The sequence below is a fragment of the Salmo salar genome, chromosome ssa19, assembly GCF_905237065.1.
Source record: "Salmo salar chromosome ssa19, Ssal_v3.1, whole genome shotgun sequence".
NCBI lineage: Eukaryota > Metazoa > Chordata > Actinopteri > Salmoniformes > Salmonidae > Salmo > Salmo salar.
Window position 1 is genome coordinate 45,946,474 of NC_059460.1, and position 20,208 is coordinate 45,966,681.

General features: G+C 42.5%; 1 protein-coding gene across 3 annotated transcripts in view; it reads right to left on the reverse strand.

Moving 5' to 3' along the window:
* The window catches only part of LOC106578887 (carbonic anhydrase-related protein 10), a 338,839-nt gene that overhangs the window by 2,976 nt on the left and 315,655 nt on the right, over positions 1 to 20,208 (reverse strand). For 2 of the 3 annotated variants that reach the window (XM_045702374.1, XM_014158122.2), the window contains 5 exons: positions 9,202 to 9,297; positions 6,970 to 7,042; positions 1,634 to 1,788; positions 1,215 to 1,389; positions 764 to 836 (listed from right to left, as the gene is read on the reverse strand). In XM_045702374.1, the coding sequence (XP_045558330.1) occupies positions 802 to 836; positions 1,215 to 1,389; positions 1,634 to 1,788; positions 6,970 to 7,042; positions 9,202 to 9,297 (534 nt within the window). In that variant the 3' untranslated portion in view covers positions 764 to 801. The remainder of the gene's footprint in view (positions 1 to 763; positions 837 to 1,214; positions 1,390 to 1,633; positions 1,789 to 6,969; positions 7,043 to 9,201; positions 9,298 to 20,208) is intronic. The other variant, XM_014158123.2, reaches the window with a different exon arrangement.

The following is a 20,208-nucleotide window of genomic DNA, read 5'->3' on the forward strand; positions in this document are numbered from 1 at the left end:
GAGCCTCATTTTGACTTGTTTTAAGGACATTACATCAAAGTTGGATCAGCCTGTAGTGTGGTTTTCCACTTTAATTTTGAGTGTGACTCCAAATCCAGACCTCCATGGGTTGATAAATTGGATTTCCATTGATTCTTTTTGTGTGATTTTGTTGTCAGCACATTCAACTATGTAAAGAAAAAAGTATTTAATAAGATTATTTCTTTCATTCAGATCTAGGATGTGTTGTTTAAGTGTTCCCTTTATTTTTTTGAGCAGTATATTTCCCATTCAATTAGCCCACTGACACCTAGCTATGAGGGGGTTGACTTTCCCCTGCCTTCAAGGTTTAACCCTAGATTAACATGTACAACTAGTGTAATTAAAGACAAGAGACAACCCTGCTGCTATTGTGCTGCTTCTGTTTACTCTCTGGGGGCTGGTTGGAGAGGTAGAGTACCACATACTGTGTGTGTGTGTGTGTGTGTGTGGGGGGGTAAGCCTGATTATGTGTGGGTGCACACATTCTTCACATTCTTGTGTGTGTCTGTGTGTGTGTGTGTGTGTGTGTGTGTGTGTGTGTGTGTGTGTGTGTCTGTCTGTCTGTCTGTCTGTCTGTCTGTCTGTGTGTCTGTGTGTGTGTGTGTGTATGTGTTTCAATCTCTCAACAACTGCTGCACAGAATAAGAATTTCATCAGAGAGCGAGAGGATAAGAGAACAGAACAGTCTGGCTACAGTACAGTAGATCCTGGAAGAAGAATACAATGAATAATGGGGGTTTACCTCTTGCCCTCACTGTATATACGCTTCAGGGGTAAAATTCACATTTTGTGCAGCAGTTGCCCAGATATATTGGCTGAAACAGAGGAGAGGAGATGATAAACAGACTGCATGCGAGTCCCTGAATCACACTGAGATGCTGAGTTGTCTTTGTAGTTATGAAGTAGTTTGGCCCACAATCTCAGATGCCGTTTGGAAATATTGCTATAATATCACGATAAGTAATATACAATCATTATTTTTATATCTATAAACGTTAAGGCTATACTTACAAAGCTGATAAGACTATCTTTTAGGTAGTATTTTGCTTTATGAGGGGCACAAGCAGCCATATAGAAAACAACCAACGTAAATGTCCATGTCTCTTTCACCGCCATTTTGTAAATGTCTGCTAGTCAGTTTAAATAAATTGCTAACAAAATGGCAGTGGTGGGTGGATTGGAGCTGTGTTTACCTCGGTACTGGAGCTTCTGGGCCCTGTTGTTGGGACAGTCTTTGCCCTGCATGCTGAAGTTGATGTTGGTCCGGATGCAGCGGTTGTTCAGAGGTTGGACCGGGCGAACGTTGTCGCTCATACTCAGGAAGATCTGAGATGGCTGGTTCTGACTCAACAGTCGTAAAGAGTGCATCTGGAGAGGAGAGAGGAGGAGAGGTGAGGGAAGGGAGGTCCATGAACAAAGAAGATGGAAAGGTAGAGTATGTAAATGAAGGGAAGGAACGAGAGAGGTTAGGGAAGCAGAGATGAGAGGGGATCGGAAGTGAAGAAAAGGCATTATTTCAGTATGAATGGGAGAACAATCCATGTGGAGGAACATAATTGCTGTTTGACAGTCTTATGTAACTAAGCAGTAAGAAGCTACTGTAGAGACAGACCTGCATTTGTGTGATGTACACCGGCTTATTCATCAGGATCCACGTGGCTGTCTCAAAGCAAGGCGGGATGGTCATTGACCCGTCATATGTGATAAAACTAGAGGTTTCTGGGTAAATCTCCTCGATGTTCAGGCCCATCAGCAAATATGCATCATCTGGAGAAGATGGACAAGATAGACAGGTTTCAATATTACATCTTAATATTCTATTATAGCAGAGTTCTTCAGTCCTGGTCCTGGAGAGTTACAGACTTCTTGAGTCCTGGTCCTGGAGAGCTACAGACTTCTTCAGTCCTGGTCCTAGAGAGCTACAGAGATCTTCAAGCCTGGCCCTGGAGAGCTACAGAGTTCTTCAGTCCTGGTCCTGGAGAGTTACAGAGTTCTTGAGTCCTGGTCCTGGAGAGCTACAGACTTCTTCAGTCCTGGTCCTGGAGAGCTACAAAGTTCTTCAGTCCTGGTCCTGGAGAGCTACAGAGTTCTTCAGTCCTGGTCCTGGAGAGCTACAGAGTTCTTCAGTCCTGGCCCTGGAGAGCTACAGAGTTCTTCAGTCCTGGTCCTGGAGAGCTACAGAGTTCTTCAGTCCTGGCCCTGGAGAGCTACAGAGTTCTTCAGTCCTGGTCCTGGAGAGCTACAGACTTCTTCAGTCCTGGTCCTGGAGAGCTACAGAGTTCTTCAGTCCTGGTCCTGGAGAGCTACAGAGTTCTTCAGTCCTGGCCCTAGAGCGCTACAGAGTTCTTCAGTCCTGGTCCTGGAGAGCTACAGAGTTCTTCAGTCCTGGTCCTGGAGAGCTACAGAGTTCTTCAGTCCTGGTCCTGGAGAGCTACAGAGTTCTTCAGTCCTGGTCCTGGAGAGCTACAGAGTGTGCATGTGTCCTAGCTCAGGTCCAACACAAGCACTTACTAGTTGAAATAGATGCGTTTGTGCTAGGCTGGAACAAAACCCTGCATCCCGTGTGGGTCCCTAGTTCCAGTATTGTAGAACATTGCATTGCAAGCTTGTCTTAATCACATTTCATGTCCTCTCAAGCTAAAATTTAGTTTAGAATATACATGATATATTTGTCTTAAAGTGTCAAAATGTCACGAATCCCACCGAAGGTGGCTCCCTGCCTGCTCGGGCGACGCTCGGCGGTCGTCGTCACCGACCTACTAGCCGCCGCTGATCCTTTTTTCCATTTCGTTTGGTTTGTCTTATTGTTTGCACCTGTTCCTCATTTGTCTTTAGATTTTGGTTATTTAAGCCTGGTTAGCCCGCCCAGTGTTGTGCGGGATTATTTTAGCGTCAGGTTGTGTTTTTGCATTGGATGTGCTGGCGATTTATGACTCTGATATTGTAGGCTGGCTGTGCACCTGTTTTGGGCACTTGGCATTTTTTCCACGCCGTTTGTGTTGGCGTTGTTCGTGTTGTGTTTTTGATTAAAATAAACACACAGTTCCGTACCTCTGCTCTCTGCGCCGGACTCCTACCACCACTCCTAGCAATCGTCTGACACAAAATGTTTTACATCCACTCTAACCGATGTGTTCATCATTTGCATGTAGACGTTTTGCAAATTGCTAATTTCACATTGAGCTGGTATTTCTCAGACTTGCACGACAGGCTGTTGGTATAGCAGACTACACGACAGGCTGTTGGTATAGCAGACTACACGACAGGCTGTTGGTATAGCAGACTGCTTGACAACCCCCCTTGTTTTTCATCCATCCCCTAATTGGAGTAAACTAATGGACAAAAACGCTTAGGCTTCTACTTCCAGTTTATACATACTATATACATTTTACAGACACAGTATATTTTACAATAGTTATCTTTTGCTTGTTTTTAGTCCCATCCTTCAGCTACTCTCAACCCCTCCCATATACAGTACCAGTCAAAAGTTAGAACACCTACTCATTCCAGGGGTTTTTCTTTATTTTAAAATGTTTTACATTGTAGAATAGTAGAGACATCAAAACTATGAAATAACACATATCAAATCAAAGTTTATTTGTCACGTGCGCCGAATACAACAGGTGTAGACTGTCGTGTCTTTGGCATCAATAAAGTGAAGACTGTTATTTTATCAAATCAATTCTCTGTAATTATTATTACGTGATTAAACTAATCATTTAAATGTAATTAACTAGGAAGTCGGGGCACCAAGGAAAATCTTCGGATTACAAAGTTATAATTTTCCTAATATAACTCTTCAGATATTTTAATATCTGATCAATTAGTCTTCTAATGAATGAATTATTCTTTACCTCACGTTAGTCTCATTCCAAATGCCGTAAATTGTTGGTTATCTGCACGAACCCAGCCTTTACTATAAATCATCCATACGCCAATTGTCTTAATCATTTATTTAGTAATTAACTAAATAATCACAGAAATGCATAAACAGACAACACAGTAGACATGGAGGAAATGATAGGGGAGGTTCCCTAGTGGGCTAAGCCATATGACGGCTTGGTGGACAAAGGGAAGTGGGTGTGGACTGAAAAGGGCAGAAAAGACAAAAGGAGTCACTACACAGTTGATAATTATATTAATTGAAATGTTAATCCTTTGCACATGAACACTCACTCATTCAGGAATAATTGCAATCAATCAATATATTTACGCCCAGTGTGTCGTCGTGATCTCTGTTGGAATCGTTCGTATGTCTGTTGGAGAGTTCGTCCGAGCGTCTCTCTCTCTCTCTCTGCCTTTCGTGGTTAGAATGCATACTTCCGAGTACCATTCAAGAAATGTTTTCATAGATAGGTGTTTCGGTGGTTGTCAGTCTTCGCATCCCAGGTTGACATAATTTCTAGCTGCAGACTAGTAAGTAGTATCTAAGGTTTGCTCTTATTCTGTCGGGATCGATAGTCTCAGAGTTCAATCATTTCCACCCGTGTAGCCAATGCTCCACATGGTATGGTTAGGAATTCAACAACCATTGCAACCTTGGCTTACGCTGAGGTTTTTGTGGTCTGAAGAGGATTTCTTCAGGTGGGGTTTTTATTTGTAACAGTAGAAAAGGGCTATTCCATGATGCAAGCTCATGTCTGTGCTCACGGGGGCGGGCCAATGACTTGGTTAAACTTTAAAGGGAATACAATTCTCTTTCATTAAAGGTTTAACATCACCTTACATCATTTCACAAATAGTTTCATCTTTACCCATTCATTTTATACAAGAATTAGATGAGAAATGTACATATTCAGAGATCTAGTTATGTGTTTCCTGTCCTCTCTGAGGTCACCAAATGAAACACACTCATCATACCCGTCCCTTAAGTGTCCACGGACCATTCCCACCTTCTCACAAGTGGACCTTTTGTATCAAATTCCCATTATGGGGATTTAGGAGTTTGCCATGTGAAATCCTTTGTTCTCTCTATGTGGCTCTCTTTCTGCATGGAGAGAGTCTCCTCCAGGAATTTATGACCTGAGATAACAGAACCTGGATGTAGGAGAGAGAGAGAGGGGGGGATGCCACGATCTATACCCAGAAAGGGCCATGTCATGACAAGACCTTACAGTGATATGCTTACTTACAAGCCCTAAGCAACAGTGAAATTTGTAAGTAAAAAAATAGGTATTAGGTAAACAATAGATTAAAAAAAGAAATAAAAAAACCTGTAAAATGACAGTGAAAATAACAGTAGCGAGGCTATATACAGGTGGTACCGGTACAGAGTCAATGTGCGGGAGCACCGGTTAGTCGGGCTGGTGGGGGGAGTGGTGGGACACAATGCAAATAGTCCGGGTAGCCATTTGATTACCTGTTCAGGAGTCTTATGGCTTGGGGGTAAAAGATGTTGAGAAGCCTTTTGGTCCTAGACTTGGCACTCCAGTACCGATTGCCATGCGGTAGCAGAGAGAACAGTCTATGATTGGGGTGGCTGGGGTCTTTGACAATTGTTAGGGCCTTCCTCTGACACTGCCTGGTGTAGAGGTCCTGGATGGTAGGCAACTTAGCCCCAGTGATGTACTGGGCCATACGCACTATCCTCTGTAGTGCCTTGCGGTCTGAGGCCGAGCAGTTGCCATACCAGGCAGTGATGCAACCAGTCAGGATGCTCTTGATGTTGCAGCTGTAGAACCTTTTGAGGATCTGAGGACTAATGCCAAATCTTTTCAGTCTCCTTAGTCTCCTTGTTGTGCCCTCTTCATGTAGTAACAAAAAAATATATTTAATATTTGATATTCTTCAAAGTAGCCACCGTTTGCCTTGATGACAGCTTCGCATATGGGGGTGTGGCTTCCAGATAGTTATTTTTGGCAACACGTGAGCATATATGTCATTCATGTTCATCATGGTATTATAAGAAAGTGTTAACTATCCCAACAGTGGGATATGCATTGGCACTTAAAAGATACTCATACACTTGTGTAAACCCTATTAAAGCTACAAAAGTGTCAGTTCCCAACCTTAACATATGTTGACAATACAACAGAATAGATTAACCGGAATAACATTTACTATCACGGGTGGCCAAAAATAACTATCTAAAAGCCATGACCCTGCTAAACCCCACCTCCAGTCTTCTGATCTGACCTGGTAGATCATAGCTCACTAACCCAATGTGTGTTCTGTCCAATATTTACCCAAATTGGGTTGTTTTTAAGCTAGCATTTTTAGTGTGTAGAATTTCTGCATCTCTCTTCTCTCTGTCCCTATTTATCCCTCTCTCCATCATTCTCTCTCTCCATAACTTGTTCTCTCTCTCTCTCTCTACTACGCTAACACACTCAATATGTAGTCATCTGTTGTGGCTTCAGTTTATAATAAAAGGTACTATGTTTGCTGTGACGAGGTCACAGTAGCTGCTCCTTCTATTTAGACTGGGAGTTTAGCTGCTATTCACTTTCACAAAGTGTATCTATCTAGACTAGAACAACAACATCAGCATGCTCACCAGCCCCTAGCCTACAGGTAAGACATATACACCCTGAAAGGTAAAGAAAAACAAAAAAGACAATCCTTAATCTGTGAACATCAATCATGTTTCTATTATATTACCACCTCACCCCTGCAGTCTTGTTACTCCCACTCCGCCACCACACATCTCTGGAATCCGCGTTGGCATTAATCATTCCATTTGGATGCTGTGTTTGTGTGTGCGTATGTGCGTGCGAGGTTATGACAGCTCGTTGATGCCTCTGAGACCTCCAATGCACTGGGGGTCACTGTATTTACTCAGCCTCTCCTCAACCCCATTAATCCAACTGTTTCTCTTCTCTGAGCAGCCATGTGCCTTTCTAATATGGCCGTCTAACAGCCCTAGCTGTCTCTACTGTAGTCTCTCCAACTACTCTTTGACCTGTTCCACTGTGTTTCTCCCTACAGTACATTTGCATCTCTACTTACTTTTATATGTTATTCTTGTGATGGTGTCTCTATTCAACATTCGATTCAGGAATGCATTTGAAGTCTCCGCAATCTGGAATGCGAGAGAAGAGAAAGAATCACCCATAGACAGTCACATCAAAGCCAGTCACACACATCGCAAATGACTTCCATATTCCACAATCTCGACAGTGCATTACAAAATTAACCAAAACGCACTAACAATATGACACCAGCAATTCAAGTGCATTCGCTTTAGGGCCAAATCTTAACTTGAGGCAAGCATGCATCAAATCTCCCCTTGACTTCAATGCATGATTTACGCGCATAATACAAGTTGCACCAGTCCGTCTCAAGGAAGGATACAACCTTAAGGAAGCCTGAACACCAGAGAGAGCCACTTTAAAGAGTCTGAACTGCTTTTAGCTGTCCTGTAGTGCCCTAGCTTTTGTCTAAAGACTTAGGAGTCCAGAGTCGGCTTGGAACACACTAATCGGGTAAAGATGCTCCACACTCTCCCTTAAATCACCCTTAGTCCCTAGCCTCAGCCTCCTATCCCATTCTCATCCTCACAGCTCTAATTGTCAAGATGTCTTGGGGGCTAAGTGATTAAAAAGCAATGGATGTCCCTTGTCACTACTCTCTCTCTCTCTCAGATGTTTTGAAGACTTTTACTGGAGAAATCACCTAGGGGGATGCAGACATGTTATTCTGCAAAATGTAAATAGGGAGTTCTCTCCAAATTGTGAAGTAAACTTAAAAGTAGCTACAGAGAGGAACTGTTCAACAACATATGTCAATTTGACATCTAGAGAAGAAACATAGGTGACACTGTCACATCCTAGACAAACACTGTCTAGTCTAGTAGATATGGCTGAAGGTGACTCAAACTCCATTTAGTGTCCAACAGTCTCACTATGTCCTCCTCCATTGTGTGTCTGTTTCCACAGGTGACCCCACACAGTTACCCCCCCCCCATTGTCATTTCTAATAGCGGCTCAGGACACTGATTCCCAAAGGAAGCCCTTACTTACTGGCAGTCTGAGTCACTGAAAGGGTAAAATGGTGGGTGTGCGGGTGTTAATGGTCCCCTGGAAGCATGAGTCACAATACCGAGAAATGGGTTCCCGAGAGAGTGAAGGACACCACTAATTACCTCACTTCCCATCTCTTCAGCGGCTTTAACAATGAGACGGGACTGATCTGAGAGCCTTAGTTAAACAAGCTACTTCAAGATGGCTGGAGTTTGGAGTCATTACCACTGAGGGCCAGGCTGAGGGACTAGAGAGGATGAGAGTGAAGTGTTGATTGATTTCATGATGAGTGGGAGGACGGGGGTGTGAAATGTGCTTTATCATATCCCTTCCAATGGCCTACCTCTCTGTCTGTTATAGTGGTGGGAGTGTGTGTGGGGGTATACAATTGAAAATGTAATTACATTTGGTGAGTGCTCAAAATTATAACTTTAGAACCTTTACCACTACATTGACCTCTAAAATAACTTTCAGACAGCAAAAGCAAACACATATTTTATTCAAATTGTAGCTCTTCTATCCCATCTCTGTAAGTGGTTAGCAGAGAGGAATAGGTTTGACCCGGGTCACCATGTCCTCCTGTGTGACTGACAGACAGAGCCATTGACACAAGGAAGCTAATTACTGTAGCTAGCTGATAGCGTTGCATCTGAACTACGCAGTACTTCTGTAGCACAAAGAATACAAGAACTTCCACAGCCTTGAGCCGGGCCCAAGAAGCCCACATAACAAAGCTAGCGAGAGAGGGACAAAGCTATTTCACCACCTCACATACCCGCTGACACATACAGGGAAAACAATGTTACGCTCCCAGGATAACTAGTTCTCTGGTGGATCTATTTTGGGGTTGAGAGCAGGGCGACCTTCTTAAAGGACCATTTGGATGCCGTCAAAAAAGGATTAGCAAGTAGCAACGTAGCGCTAGCTAGCTAGCTAATACATACAGGGATCATCACTAGTCCCTCAGCCTGTCAATCTGGTACATGGAGCTGTTGGCGGGATGATATACTGTGACTCGATGCCAAGTTAATTAGCCTGAAAATAAATCCACGGGTGCCTATCACAACTTGGATTAAATCACACTGTGCTGCATGATAGTCCCCCCACAAAAACATGTCAAACGTTCATAGGAAGACTTTAGGTACAAATTCAAGCATGATTGACACATTGAGGCCCATTGTGAGGTCAAAGGTTGGAGTTGTGAGAGTGTGACACGCACCTTCATAAATATAGACACTATGACCAGTCCGTTGGGGCTCTTGGCTGCCTCTGTGTAGTTGGTATACAGCTCGTGGTTGTAGTGTATAAGTTGAACCTGGAGATGAAAAAACAAATGTCAGGAATACAACAAAATCTCTCAAGTGACATCGCTCAAATAGACTGTAGAAATGTCTGCTCTTGTGGAGCTGCTGTGTGCCGGCTTCTGGTCAAGCCCCGCACTAAAGCACCTTTTTCCACATAATAAATTGTGCTGAGTCACGTACGTCTTAAAGCCATGTAGTCTTTAGAATTTTTAAATCACTGTTTGATTTGATTTATTAGGATCCCCATTAGCCGACACGAACGGCGAAAAATAGTCTTACTGGCGTCCAATGATGTATCTGACCGTGTGTGTTTATTTCATGAAACTATCTCCAAATATATTTTTTATCATTTATTTTACCTGAGCCTTTTTCCATAGAAAATCTCAGTCTGATTGTGTGGGCATGTTGATACAAACGTTAATATATTTACATACACAGCCCTGATTGGCGGATAGGATCAGCTATAGACTCTAGCCTGCTTACCTCTTTAAAGTAGGCGCACATGTAGACAAATAAAAGATAACTGGTCATAATAATCTGATCACATTGTGATGTCATCCCACCTGAACAGGCTGCAATTCAAGGCGTTTCTTTTTTTTTTTAAAGCTCTACCAGAGTTATTTCGACCTCACGGTGTGGAAATATCATTAAAAAAATCAAGAAAATCACATTTTTGACTGCACTGCACCTTTAAACAAACGCCTTCACACCTACAAACTCTCCAGAGACTAGGGTTTGTTGGTTTCCACTGTTCAAGCCTTTTGAAGTTGTGTTGACTAAGGTGTCAGTAAAGTTCTACTCACACCTTTATGGTTCTACAGGTTCTTAATGATGTGTTTATGTGGGCGGTGTCTATGCACATCTAGCTCAACTTGTGACCTTGTGACAATAACAACTATTCAAAGAGCAGCCCACATGTTCTTTTACCAAGCAGACACACTTAGGATTCCTGGGAAACCGACAGGAACTGTGGAAAAAATTCTCACACAATAGGGGAGAGTGGGGTAAGTTGAGAGTTTTACATTTATCATCACTACATCAAGGAAAACTTAGTATTATTTCTAACAAAGATATCTACATATATTTCAGGATTTTGTTTATCCCTGGAAATAAACAGAATTCATGTAAATATAACAGTTTTGAAAACAAGCCGAAGAACACCATCCTAACCGTGAAGCACGGGGGTGGCAGCAACATGTTGTGGGGGTGCTTTGCTGCAGGAGGGACTGGTGCACTTCACAAAATAGATGGCATCATGAGGAAGAAAAAGTATGTGGATATATTGAAGCAACATCTCAAGACATCAGCCAGGAAGTTATAGCTTGGTTGCAAATGGGTCTTCCAAATGGACAATGACCCAAAGCGTACTTCCAAAGTTGTGGCAAAATGGCTTAAGGTCAACAAAGTCAAGGTATTGGAGTGGCCATCACAAAGCCCTGACCTCAATCCCATAGAAAATGTGTGGGCAGAACTGAAAAAGTGTGTGCGAGCAAGGAAGCCTACAAACCTGACTCAGTTACACCAGTTCTGTCAGGAGGAATGGGCCAAAATTCACCCAACTTATTGTGCGAAGCTTGTGGAAGGCTACCCAAAACGTTTGACCCAAGTTAAACAATTTAAAGGCAATGCTACCAAATACTAATTGAGTGTATGTAAACTTCTGACCCACTGGGAATGTGATGAAAGAAATAAGAGCTGAAATATATCATTCTCTCTACTATTATTCTGACATTTCACATTCTTAAAATAAAGTGGTGATCCTAACTGACCTAACACAGGGAATTTTTACTTGGATTAAATGTCAGGAATTGTGAAAAACTGAGTTTAAATGTATTTGGTTAAGGTGTATGTAAACTTCCAACTTCAACTGTAAGTTCAAGAGTAAAAATGTGCTTAACAAGTCACATAATAAGATGCACGGACTCACTCTGTGTGCAATAATTGTGCTTAACATGATTTTTGAATGACTACCTCAGTCGAGCAGGGAATTTTAAACACAGATTCAACCACAAAGACCAGGGAGGTTTTCCAATGCCTCGCAAAGAAGGGCACCCATTGGTAGATGGGTAAAAATACAAATAAAGCAGACATTGGATATCCTTTGAGCATGGTGAAGTTATTAATTGCACTTTGGATGGTGCATCAATACACCCAGTCACAACAAAGATACAAACGTCCTTCTTAACTCAGTTGCTGGAGAGGAAGGAAACCACTCAGGGATTTCACCATGAGGCCAATGGTGACTAAAATGGTTACAGAGTTTAATGGCTGTGTTAGGAGAACACCGAGGATGGATCAACAACATTATAGTTACTCCACAATACTAACCTAATTGACTGAGTGAAAAGAAGGAAGCCTGTACATAATACAAATATTCCAAAACATGCATCCTGATTGAATTAAGGCACTAAAGTAAAACTGCAAAAAATGTTGGCAAAGTAATGTACTTTCTGTCCTGAATGCAAAGCGTTATGTTTGGAGCTAATCCAACACAACACATCACTGAGTACCACTTTATATATATTATGTAACCGCTGCCAAAGGTTATTGTAACTCAGGGGTGTCAAAACTTGAGATATTTGCAAACATTTCCAAAAACATGTTTTCACTTTGTCATTATGGGGTATTGTGTGTAGATGGGTGAGCGAAAACAATCAATTTTATCCATTTTGAATTCAGTCTGTAACAACAAAATGTGGAATAAGTCAAGGGGTATGAATACTTTCTGAAGGCACTGTAAACCTCTGTTCAATATCACTCACCATTACATTTATTGAGCAGCTGTCTGGGACAGGGATGTTGTTTCTATGCGCCAATTAATAGGTACGTTTTCTGCATTTGAGGCTACTAAACTGGTCTGCACAATTCTTGATATGTTTATCAAGTTCAGACTCCATGTCATCAGATAAGACCTGGTGTTCCTCTGCTACTCTGTCATCGCCTCTCTTTATCAAGTTCAGACTCCATGTCATCAGATAAGACCTGGTGTTCCTCTGCTACTCTGTCACCGCCTCTCTTTATCAAGTTCAGACTCCATGTCATCAGATAAGACCTGGTGTTCCTCTGCTACTCTGTCATAGCCTCTCTTTATCAAGTTCAGACTCCATGTCATCAGATAAGACCTGGTGTTCCTCTGCTACTTTGTCATAGCCTCTCTTTATCAAGTTCAGACTCCATGTCATCAGATAAGACCTGGTGTTCCTCTGCTACTCTGTCGTCGCCTCTCTTTATCAAGTTCAGACTCCATGTCATCAGATAAGACCTGGTGTTCCTCTGCTACTCTGTCATAGCCTCTCTTTATCAAGTTCAGACTCCATGTCATCAGATAAGACCTGGTGTTCCTCTGCTACTCTGTCGTCGCCTCTCTTTATCAAGTTCAGACTCCATGTCATCAGATAAGACCTGGTGTTCCTCTGCTACTCTGTCATAGCCTCTCTTTATCAAGTTCAGACTCCATGTCATCAGATAAGACCTGGTGTTCCTCTGCTACTCTGTCATAGCCTCTCTTTATCAAGTTCAGACTCCATGTCATCAGAAAAGACCTGGTGTTCCTCTGCTACTCTGTCACCGCCTCTCTTTATCAAGTTCAGACTCCATGTCATCAGATAAGACCTGGTGTTCCTCTGCTACTCTGTCACCGACTCTCTTTATCAAGTTCAGACTCCATGTCATCAGAAAAGACCTGGTGTTCCTCTGCTACTCTGTCACCGCCTCTCTTTATCAAGTTCAGACTCCATGTCATCAGATAAGACCTGGTGTTCCTCTGCTACTCTGTCACCGCCTCTCTTTACCAAGTTCAGACTCCATGTCATCAGATAAGACCTGGTGTTCCTCTGCTACTCTGTCATAGCCTCTCTTTATCAAGTTCAGACTCCATGTCATCAGATAAGACCTGGTGTTCCTCTGCTACTCTGTCACCGCCTCTCTTTATCAAGTTCAGACTCCATGTCATCAGATAAGACCTGGTGTTCCTCTGCTACTCTGTCGTCGCCTCTCTTTATCAAGTTCAGACTCCATGTCATCAGATAAGACCTGGTGTTCCTCTGCTACTCTGTCATAGCCTCTCTTTATCAAGTTCAGACTCCATGTCATCAGATAAGACCTGGTGTTCCTCTGCTACTCTGTCGTCGCCTCTCTTTATCAAGTTCAGACTCCATGTCATCAGATAAGACCTGGTGTTCCTCTGCTACTTTGTCATAGCCTCTCTTTCAAACAGGTACATGTTTGTTTTCTGTACCTGTTCAGTGTCATTCAGTCTATTTTTTCATCCCTTGCTGCTGCTCCAATTGTCTTCTTCCCTTCTCTCACTTCCTTGGTTGCTCTCTCAAGAACCTCAAGGGGGGCTAGACCCCTGCTTGTTTTACGTTTGTATACACAGGGCATAATGGTGTCTGCTCCGTATCAATATAAAATGCACTATCTTGAGTTCATATGCATGACATATTGCAAAAATACAATGAATATTATGCATACAAAAATACAATATAATCATAATTTGTATGGGGTATGGTGGCCATTGGCTCAACTTAACCAAAGGCAAACATTGTGACTATATTAACCCACACAGCTACAAAGATGGACTTTCATGCTAGGTTTGGGACGTCATTGAAGCTTATAGAGACCCCAACTGGTGTATAAATAAAATCTTTAAAAAACGATTGACTTTGGTTTAGATAAAAGCATAATGATTTCTATAAACACAATAAATTAATTTGACTTTGTGAAAAATAGTTCTTTGGACCTAACTTGCTTACCACTTTTTCCATGTGGTTTGTTCCTTCACATGATCTCTTCCTAAATATTTGGTCACAAGATTCAATTTGTGTATGGTTTCCTAGAAACAAGGGGTGGCTCAAGGGGTGGCTCAATTAACCCTGGCCCACTATCGCCTACTGTTATTTCACATATTTTCCACTTCTCTTGAACTTTGCAGAAAGATGTGGAAAATGTGCTGTACATTTACAGAGAAACAAAGTATATTAAGAAATGTTTTCTGCCTCAAACATTCTCCCTGACCTCTCCTCAGTCTTTCTTGAGTTAGCAGTATTGTTGCTGGACCTTGAGTTTGTGTTGTCTGAGTCTCTAGTCATTTTTTATTTTTAAAAGGTTTAGAGTTTCTTTGACCACAGATACACTACATGACCAAAACAGCCTCCAATCTTCTGGGAAGGATTTCCAAAAGATGTTGGAACATTGCTGCGAGGACTTGCTTCCATTCAGCCACAAGAGCATTAGTGAGGTCGGGCACTGATGTTGGGTGATTAGGCCTGGCTCGCAGTCGGCGTTCCAATTCATCCCAAAGGTGTTTGATGGGGCTGAGATCAGGGCTCTGTGCAGGCCAGTCAAGTTCTTCCACACCGATCTTGACAAACCATTTCTGAATGGACCTCACTTTGTGCACAGGGACATTGTCATGCTGAAACAGGAAAGGGCCTTCCCCAAACTGTTGCCACAAAGTTGGAAGCACAAAATTGTGTAGAATGTCATTCTATGCTGTAGCGTTAAGATTTCTGTTCACTGGAACTAAGGGGCCTCGCCCGAACCATGAAAAACATCCCCAGACCATTATTTTTCCTCCACCACTCCAGCCGATGCTTGGCATTGTACATGGTGATCTTTGGCCATTGAAACCCATTTCATGAAGCTCCTGACAAACCGTTCTTGTGCTGGCGTGGCTTCCAGAGGCAGTTTGGAACTCGGTAGTGAGTTTTGCAACCGAGGACAGACGATTTTTACATGCTACGTGCTTCAGCACTTGGTGGTCCCGTTCTGTGAGCTTATGTGGCCTACCACTTCGCGGCTGAGCCGATGTTGCTTCTAGACGTTTCCACTTCACAATTACAGTAGATATTTACAACAGAAATTTGACAAACTGTCTTGTTGGAAAGGTGGCATCCTATGACAGTGCCACGTTGAAAGTCACTGAGCTATTCAGTAAGGCCATTCTACTACCAATGTTTGCTATGGAGATTGCACGGTTGTGTGTTCAATTTTATATACCGGTCAGCAACGGGTGTGGCTGAAATAGACAAATCCACTCATTTGAAGTGGTGTCGACCTACTTTTGTATATATAGTGTACCTTTAAAAAAAGGTATGGGCTCAGGAAAACCAGTCAGTATCTGGTGTGACCACAATTTGCCTCATGAAGCGCGACACATCTCCTTTGCATAGAGTTGATCAGGCTGTTGATTGTGACCTGTGGAATGTTGTTCCACTCCCCTTCAATGGCTGTGTGAAGTTGCTGGGTATTGTCCACACACTTTAGTATATATGTGACTTGTTTCAGGAAACTAGACATATGTCACCTGTCACTACTTCACAGGAAAGCCATTTGAACGTAAACTAAAAAAAAAACAAAAAAAATGCTTTTTTTGGCAGAAATGCCTTCTGGGGAACATGTGAACTTTCATGTGCCATAATAACAAACTTGTATGCCATCTGTAAATAAGAATACAATTGTTAAATTACGAGCCTAGTTGGTTAACCCACAGAAAAAGGCAGCCACCTTCCCGCTAGCCATGATTGGCTGAGATAATGAGTGCCAAAATGAGTGCCAAAAGATGAGTTTGGATTGGTCTGCCATGTAGCATGCTTCTGTCTATAACATGAGCTGGTCAGTATGTGTAGGTTATCCTTTCTAACACTGCTTTTCTTTAAAGATATCAAGTAGTAGAACTGCATAAGTGTTGCTCTCCACTTTCTGGAGGACCGAGTTTTGAAATCAGTGTAATTAGAGTATGATAGCTAAGGAGATGGAGAAAATTCAGGCATTTGATTGCAAATATGCAGACAGAGTCAAAAAGAGAACACAGAAGGCTGTTGTATAAAACCTGTCTCCGGATTACATCTTCAAACTAAGGGCAGCCATGGCATCCTTGAGAGAAAGGGAGAAGAGTCCATCCATGTTTACAGGTAAGAGAGTCTAGCTAGCTACATTTTCAGATATTACACATTTCTAATTTTGTCAGAAAGTCACTTTCATTTCAAGTTAAAGTGTACTGTTAGCTAGCTAGCTAACGTTAGCTGGCTGGCTTGCTAGCTAACATTACGTGTATGATCGGTGTAGTAATATTATTCATATCTCAGAGCCATTTGCATTGCTAGTTATAGCCTAATGTTAGCTAGCTAACATTGCACCTGGTTGGTTAGCTACACGCAAATTCAGGCAGGGTTGTAACGTTATGAGTTTGAATTATGGTTCATTGTTTAGCTAGCTAGCTACATGTCTAAACAAAACACTCCACTATGCAAGTAACCATTTCAATAGAATGTTCATGATGTCACTGCGACAACTGTCGATAGACGTAGCTGGTAAATTCGCTCTGGCTATCTACTCCAATTTCACAGCACTCTTGTCTGAGTGTGCCAGAGTGTAGAATAAATGACGAACACCCATTGAATATGGCCAGTGTCAGTAAACTTAGGCAAAAAAAGCATGATTAAATTGTTGCCAGCAGCACAGTTGCAGTCACCAACACTCTGGATAACATGAAAACAGCCTAACCAGCTCTGTGAGTAAAATGGTCAGAGTGAGGTTCTCTCATTTGTGTCTGGGAGTAGCTAGCAAGCTAGCCAACGTTAGCCAGTTATCTTGGGTGCTTGACTGCTGTTGTTAGGTCAGAATGCTCAAACCAACCCTACTCGTCGGCATGAGCACCTAGTGTGCGCTCTGAATGCTCCGAGTGAAATGCTCTGAATTTTCAAATGGACAATCTGACAATGCTCTGAGTTTACGAAGCTCCTTGATATGCCAAACCTGTCACGTGGATGGACTATCTTGGCAAATGAGAAACACTCACTAACAGGGACGTAAAACACATTTGGGAGAAATCAGTGTGTGTATTGAACATTTGAGATCTTTTATTTCAGCTCATGAAACATAGGACCAACATTTTACATGTTGAGTTTATATTTTTGTTCAGTATAATCTTAACTACAGATTCACCAATCCTACCTTGATTAAATTGAAAAGTTGACATCTCTACACATCTTTCTCCATCCGTCTTCTCTGACATGTTGGGAGGCAGCAATAGAAACACATTGTCAAGGGTAGTAATTATACAGAACTCTAACGGGGAGCCGCAGAGCAACAGCTCGTCTATAAAGGTAATCAAGGCCAGGGGAAGTGATTAGGTGGCATGTTGAGAGAGAGCGAGACAGAGAGAGAGAGGCTCCCCAACCCCCCAGCATGAGATTGGGGGGAAGTTTAGATGGCAAGAGGCGAAGGCCTGGGTGAATCATAGAGGTCTTACAGTGGCAAGAAAAACAATGTGAACCCTTTGGTAGTTACCTGGATTCCTGCAGAAATTGGTCATACATTTGATCTGATCTTCATCTAAGTCACAACAATAGACAAACATAGTCTGCTTAAACTAATAACACACACATTATACATTTATGTCTTTACTGAACACATCGTGTAAACATTCACAGTGCAGGGTGCAAAAAGTATGTGAACCCTTGGATTTAATAACTGGTTGATCCTCCTTTGGCAGCAATAACCTCAACCAAACATTTTCTGTAGTTGCAGATCAGACCTGCACAACGGTCAGGAGGAATTTTGGACCCTTCCTCTTTACAAGACTGTTTCAGTTCAGCAATACTCTTGACATGTCTGGTGTGAACCGCTGTCGAGGTCATGCCACAGCATCTCAATCGGAATGAGGTCAGGCTCTGACTGGGCCACTCCAAAGGGCGTATTTTCATCTGTTGAAGCCATTCTGTTGTTGATTTACTTCTGTGTTTTGGGTCGTTCTCCTGTTGCATCACCCAACTTCTGTTGAGCTTCAATTGGCGGACAGAGCCTTACATTCTCCTGCAAAATGTCTTGATAAACTTGGGAATTAATTTTTCCGTTGATGATAGTAAGCTGTCCAGGCCCTGAGGCAGCAAAACCATGATCCCTCCACCATACTTTACAGTTGGGATGAGGTTTTGATGTTGGTGTGCTATTCCTTTTTTTTCTCCACAAAGTGTTGTGTGTTCCTTTCAAACAACTTTAGTTTCATCTGTCCACAGAATATTTTGCCAGTAGCGCTGGGGAACATCCAGGTGCTCTTTTGCGAACTTCAGATATGCAGCAATGGTTTTTTTTGGACAGCAGTGGCTTCTTACGTGGTGTCCTCCCACAAACACCATTCTTGTTTAGTGTTTTACGCATCGTAGACTTGTTAACAGAGATGTTAGAATGTTCTACAGATTTCTGTAAGTCTTTAGATGACACTCTAGGATTCTTCTTAACCTCATTAAGCATTCTGCACTGTCCTCTTGCAGTCATCTTTGCAGGATGGCCACTCCTAGGGAGAAGAGCAACAGTGCTGAAATTTCTCCATTTATAGGCAATTTGCCTTACCGTGGACTGATGAACATCAAGGCTTTTATAGATACTTTTGTAACCCTTTCCAGCTTTATGCAAGTCAACAATTCTTAATCTTAGGTCTTCTGAAATCTCTTTTGTTCCAGGCATGGTTCACATCAGGGAATGCTTTTTGTGAATAGCAAACTCAAATGTTGTTTGTTTTTTATAGGGCAGGGAAGCTCTAACTAACATCTCCAATCTCATCTCATTGATTGGACTCCAGGTTAGCTTTGTCACGCCCTGATCTGTTTCACCTGTCCTTGTGATTGTCTCCACCCCCTCCAGGTGTCGCTTGTTTTCCCCAGTGTATTTATTCCTGTGTTTGCTGTCTCTCTGTGCCAGTTCGTCTTGTATGTTCCAAGTCAACCAGCTGGTTTTCCCGTACTCCTGCCTTTGCTATTCTCCTTTTTCTAGTCCTCCCGGTTTTGACTCTCGCTAGTCCTGGACTCTGTACCCGCCTGCCTGACTATTCTGCCTGCCTTGACTTCAAGCCATTCTGTTCCTCCTGGACTCTGAACTGGTTTTGACCTTTTGCCTGTCCACAACCATTTGTTTGCCTACTCCTTGTTGGATTATTAAACATCTTAAACTCCAATCATCTGCCTCCCTTATCTGCATCTGGGTCTCACCTTCTGTCATGATAAGCTGACTCCTTACCCCAATTAGCTTTTGGAGAAGTGATTAGCCTAGGGGTTCACATACTTTTTCCAACCTACACTGTGAATGAAAAATGCTGTATTTAATATAGACAAGAAAATACAATCATTTGTGTGTTATAAGTTTAAGCACACTGTGGTTGTCTATTGCTGCGACTTAGATGAAGTTCAGTTCAAATTTTATGACCAATTTATGCAGAAATCCAGGTAATTCCAAAGGGTTCACATAGTTTTTCTTGCCACTGTACATAACAGAGACTGCCAAGAGAAACACACAGACAGTAGTGATGAAAGGGAATGAGAGATAAAGAGTAAAAGAAGAGAGAAACAGACAAAGGTAATAGAACAACATAACAACCATGACTTTACACACACACACACACACACACACACGCACACAGAAACAGAACGTTGTGAAGTTCTGGTCACCAGCCATTACTTTCCTCCTCTAACCCCACAGGACTGGCGGTGTTCTGCCTGTTGGCTGTTATCATGAGGGCTGAGAGGAGAGTGTGGGTGGAGAGAAAGAAAGAGAATGTGTGTGTGAGGTGGTCTGTGAGTGAGGGGGTGTGTGAGAGTACTCGTTGAGATAGAGAGAGAGTAATGGCTGAGAGAGAGAGAGAGAGAGAGAGTAATGGCTGAGAGACAGAGAGAGAGAGAGAGTAATGGCTGAGAGAGAGTAATGGCTGGGAGAGAGAGAGTAATGGCTGGGAGAGAGAGAGTAATGGCTGGGAGAGAGAGAGTAATGGCTGGGAGAGAGAGAGTAATGGCTGGGAGAGAGAGAGAAAGAGAGAGAGAGAGAGAGAGAGAGTAATGGCTGGCAGAGAGAGTAATGGCTGAGAGAGAGAGAGTAATGGCAGAGAGAGAGAGAGAGAGAAATGGCTGAGAGAGAGCGAGTAATGGCTA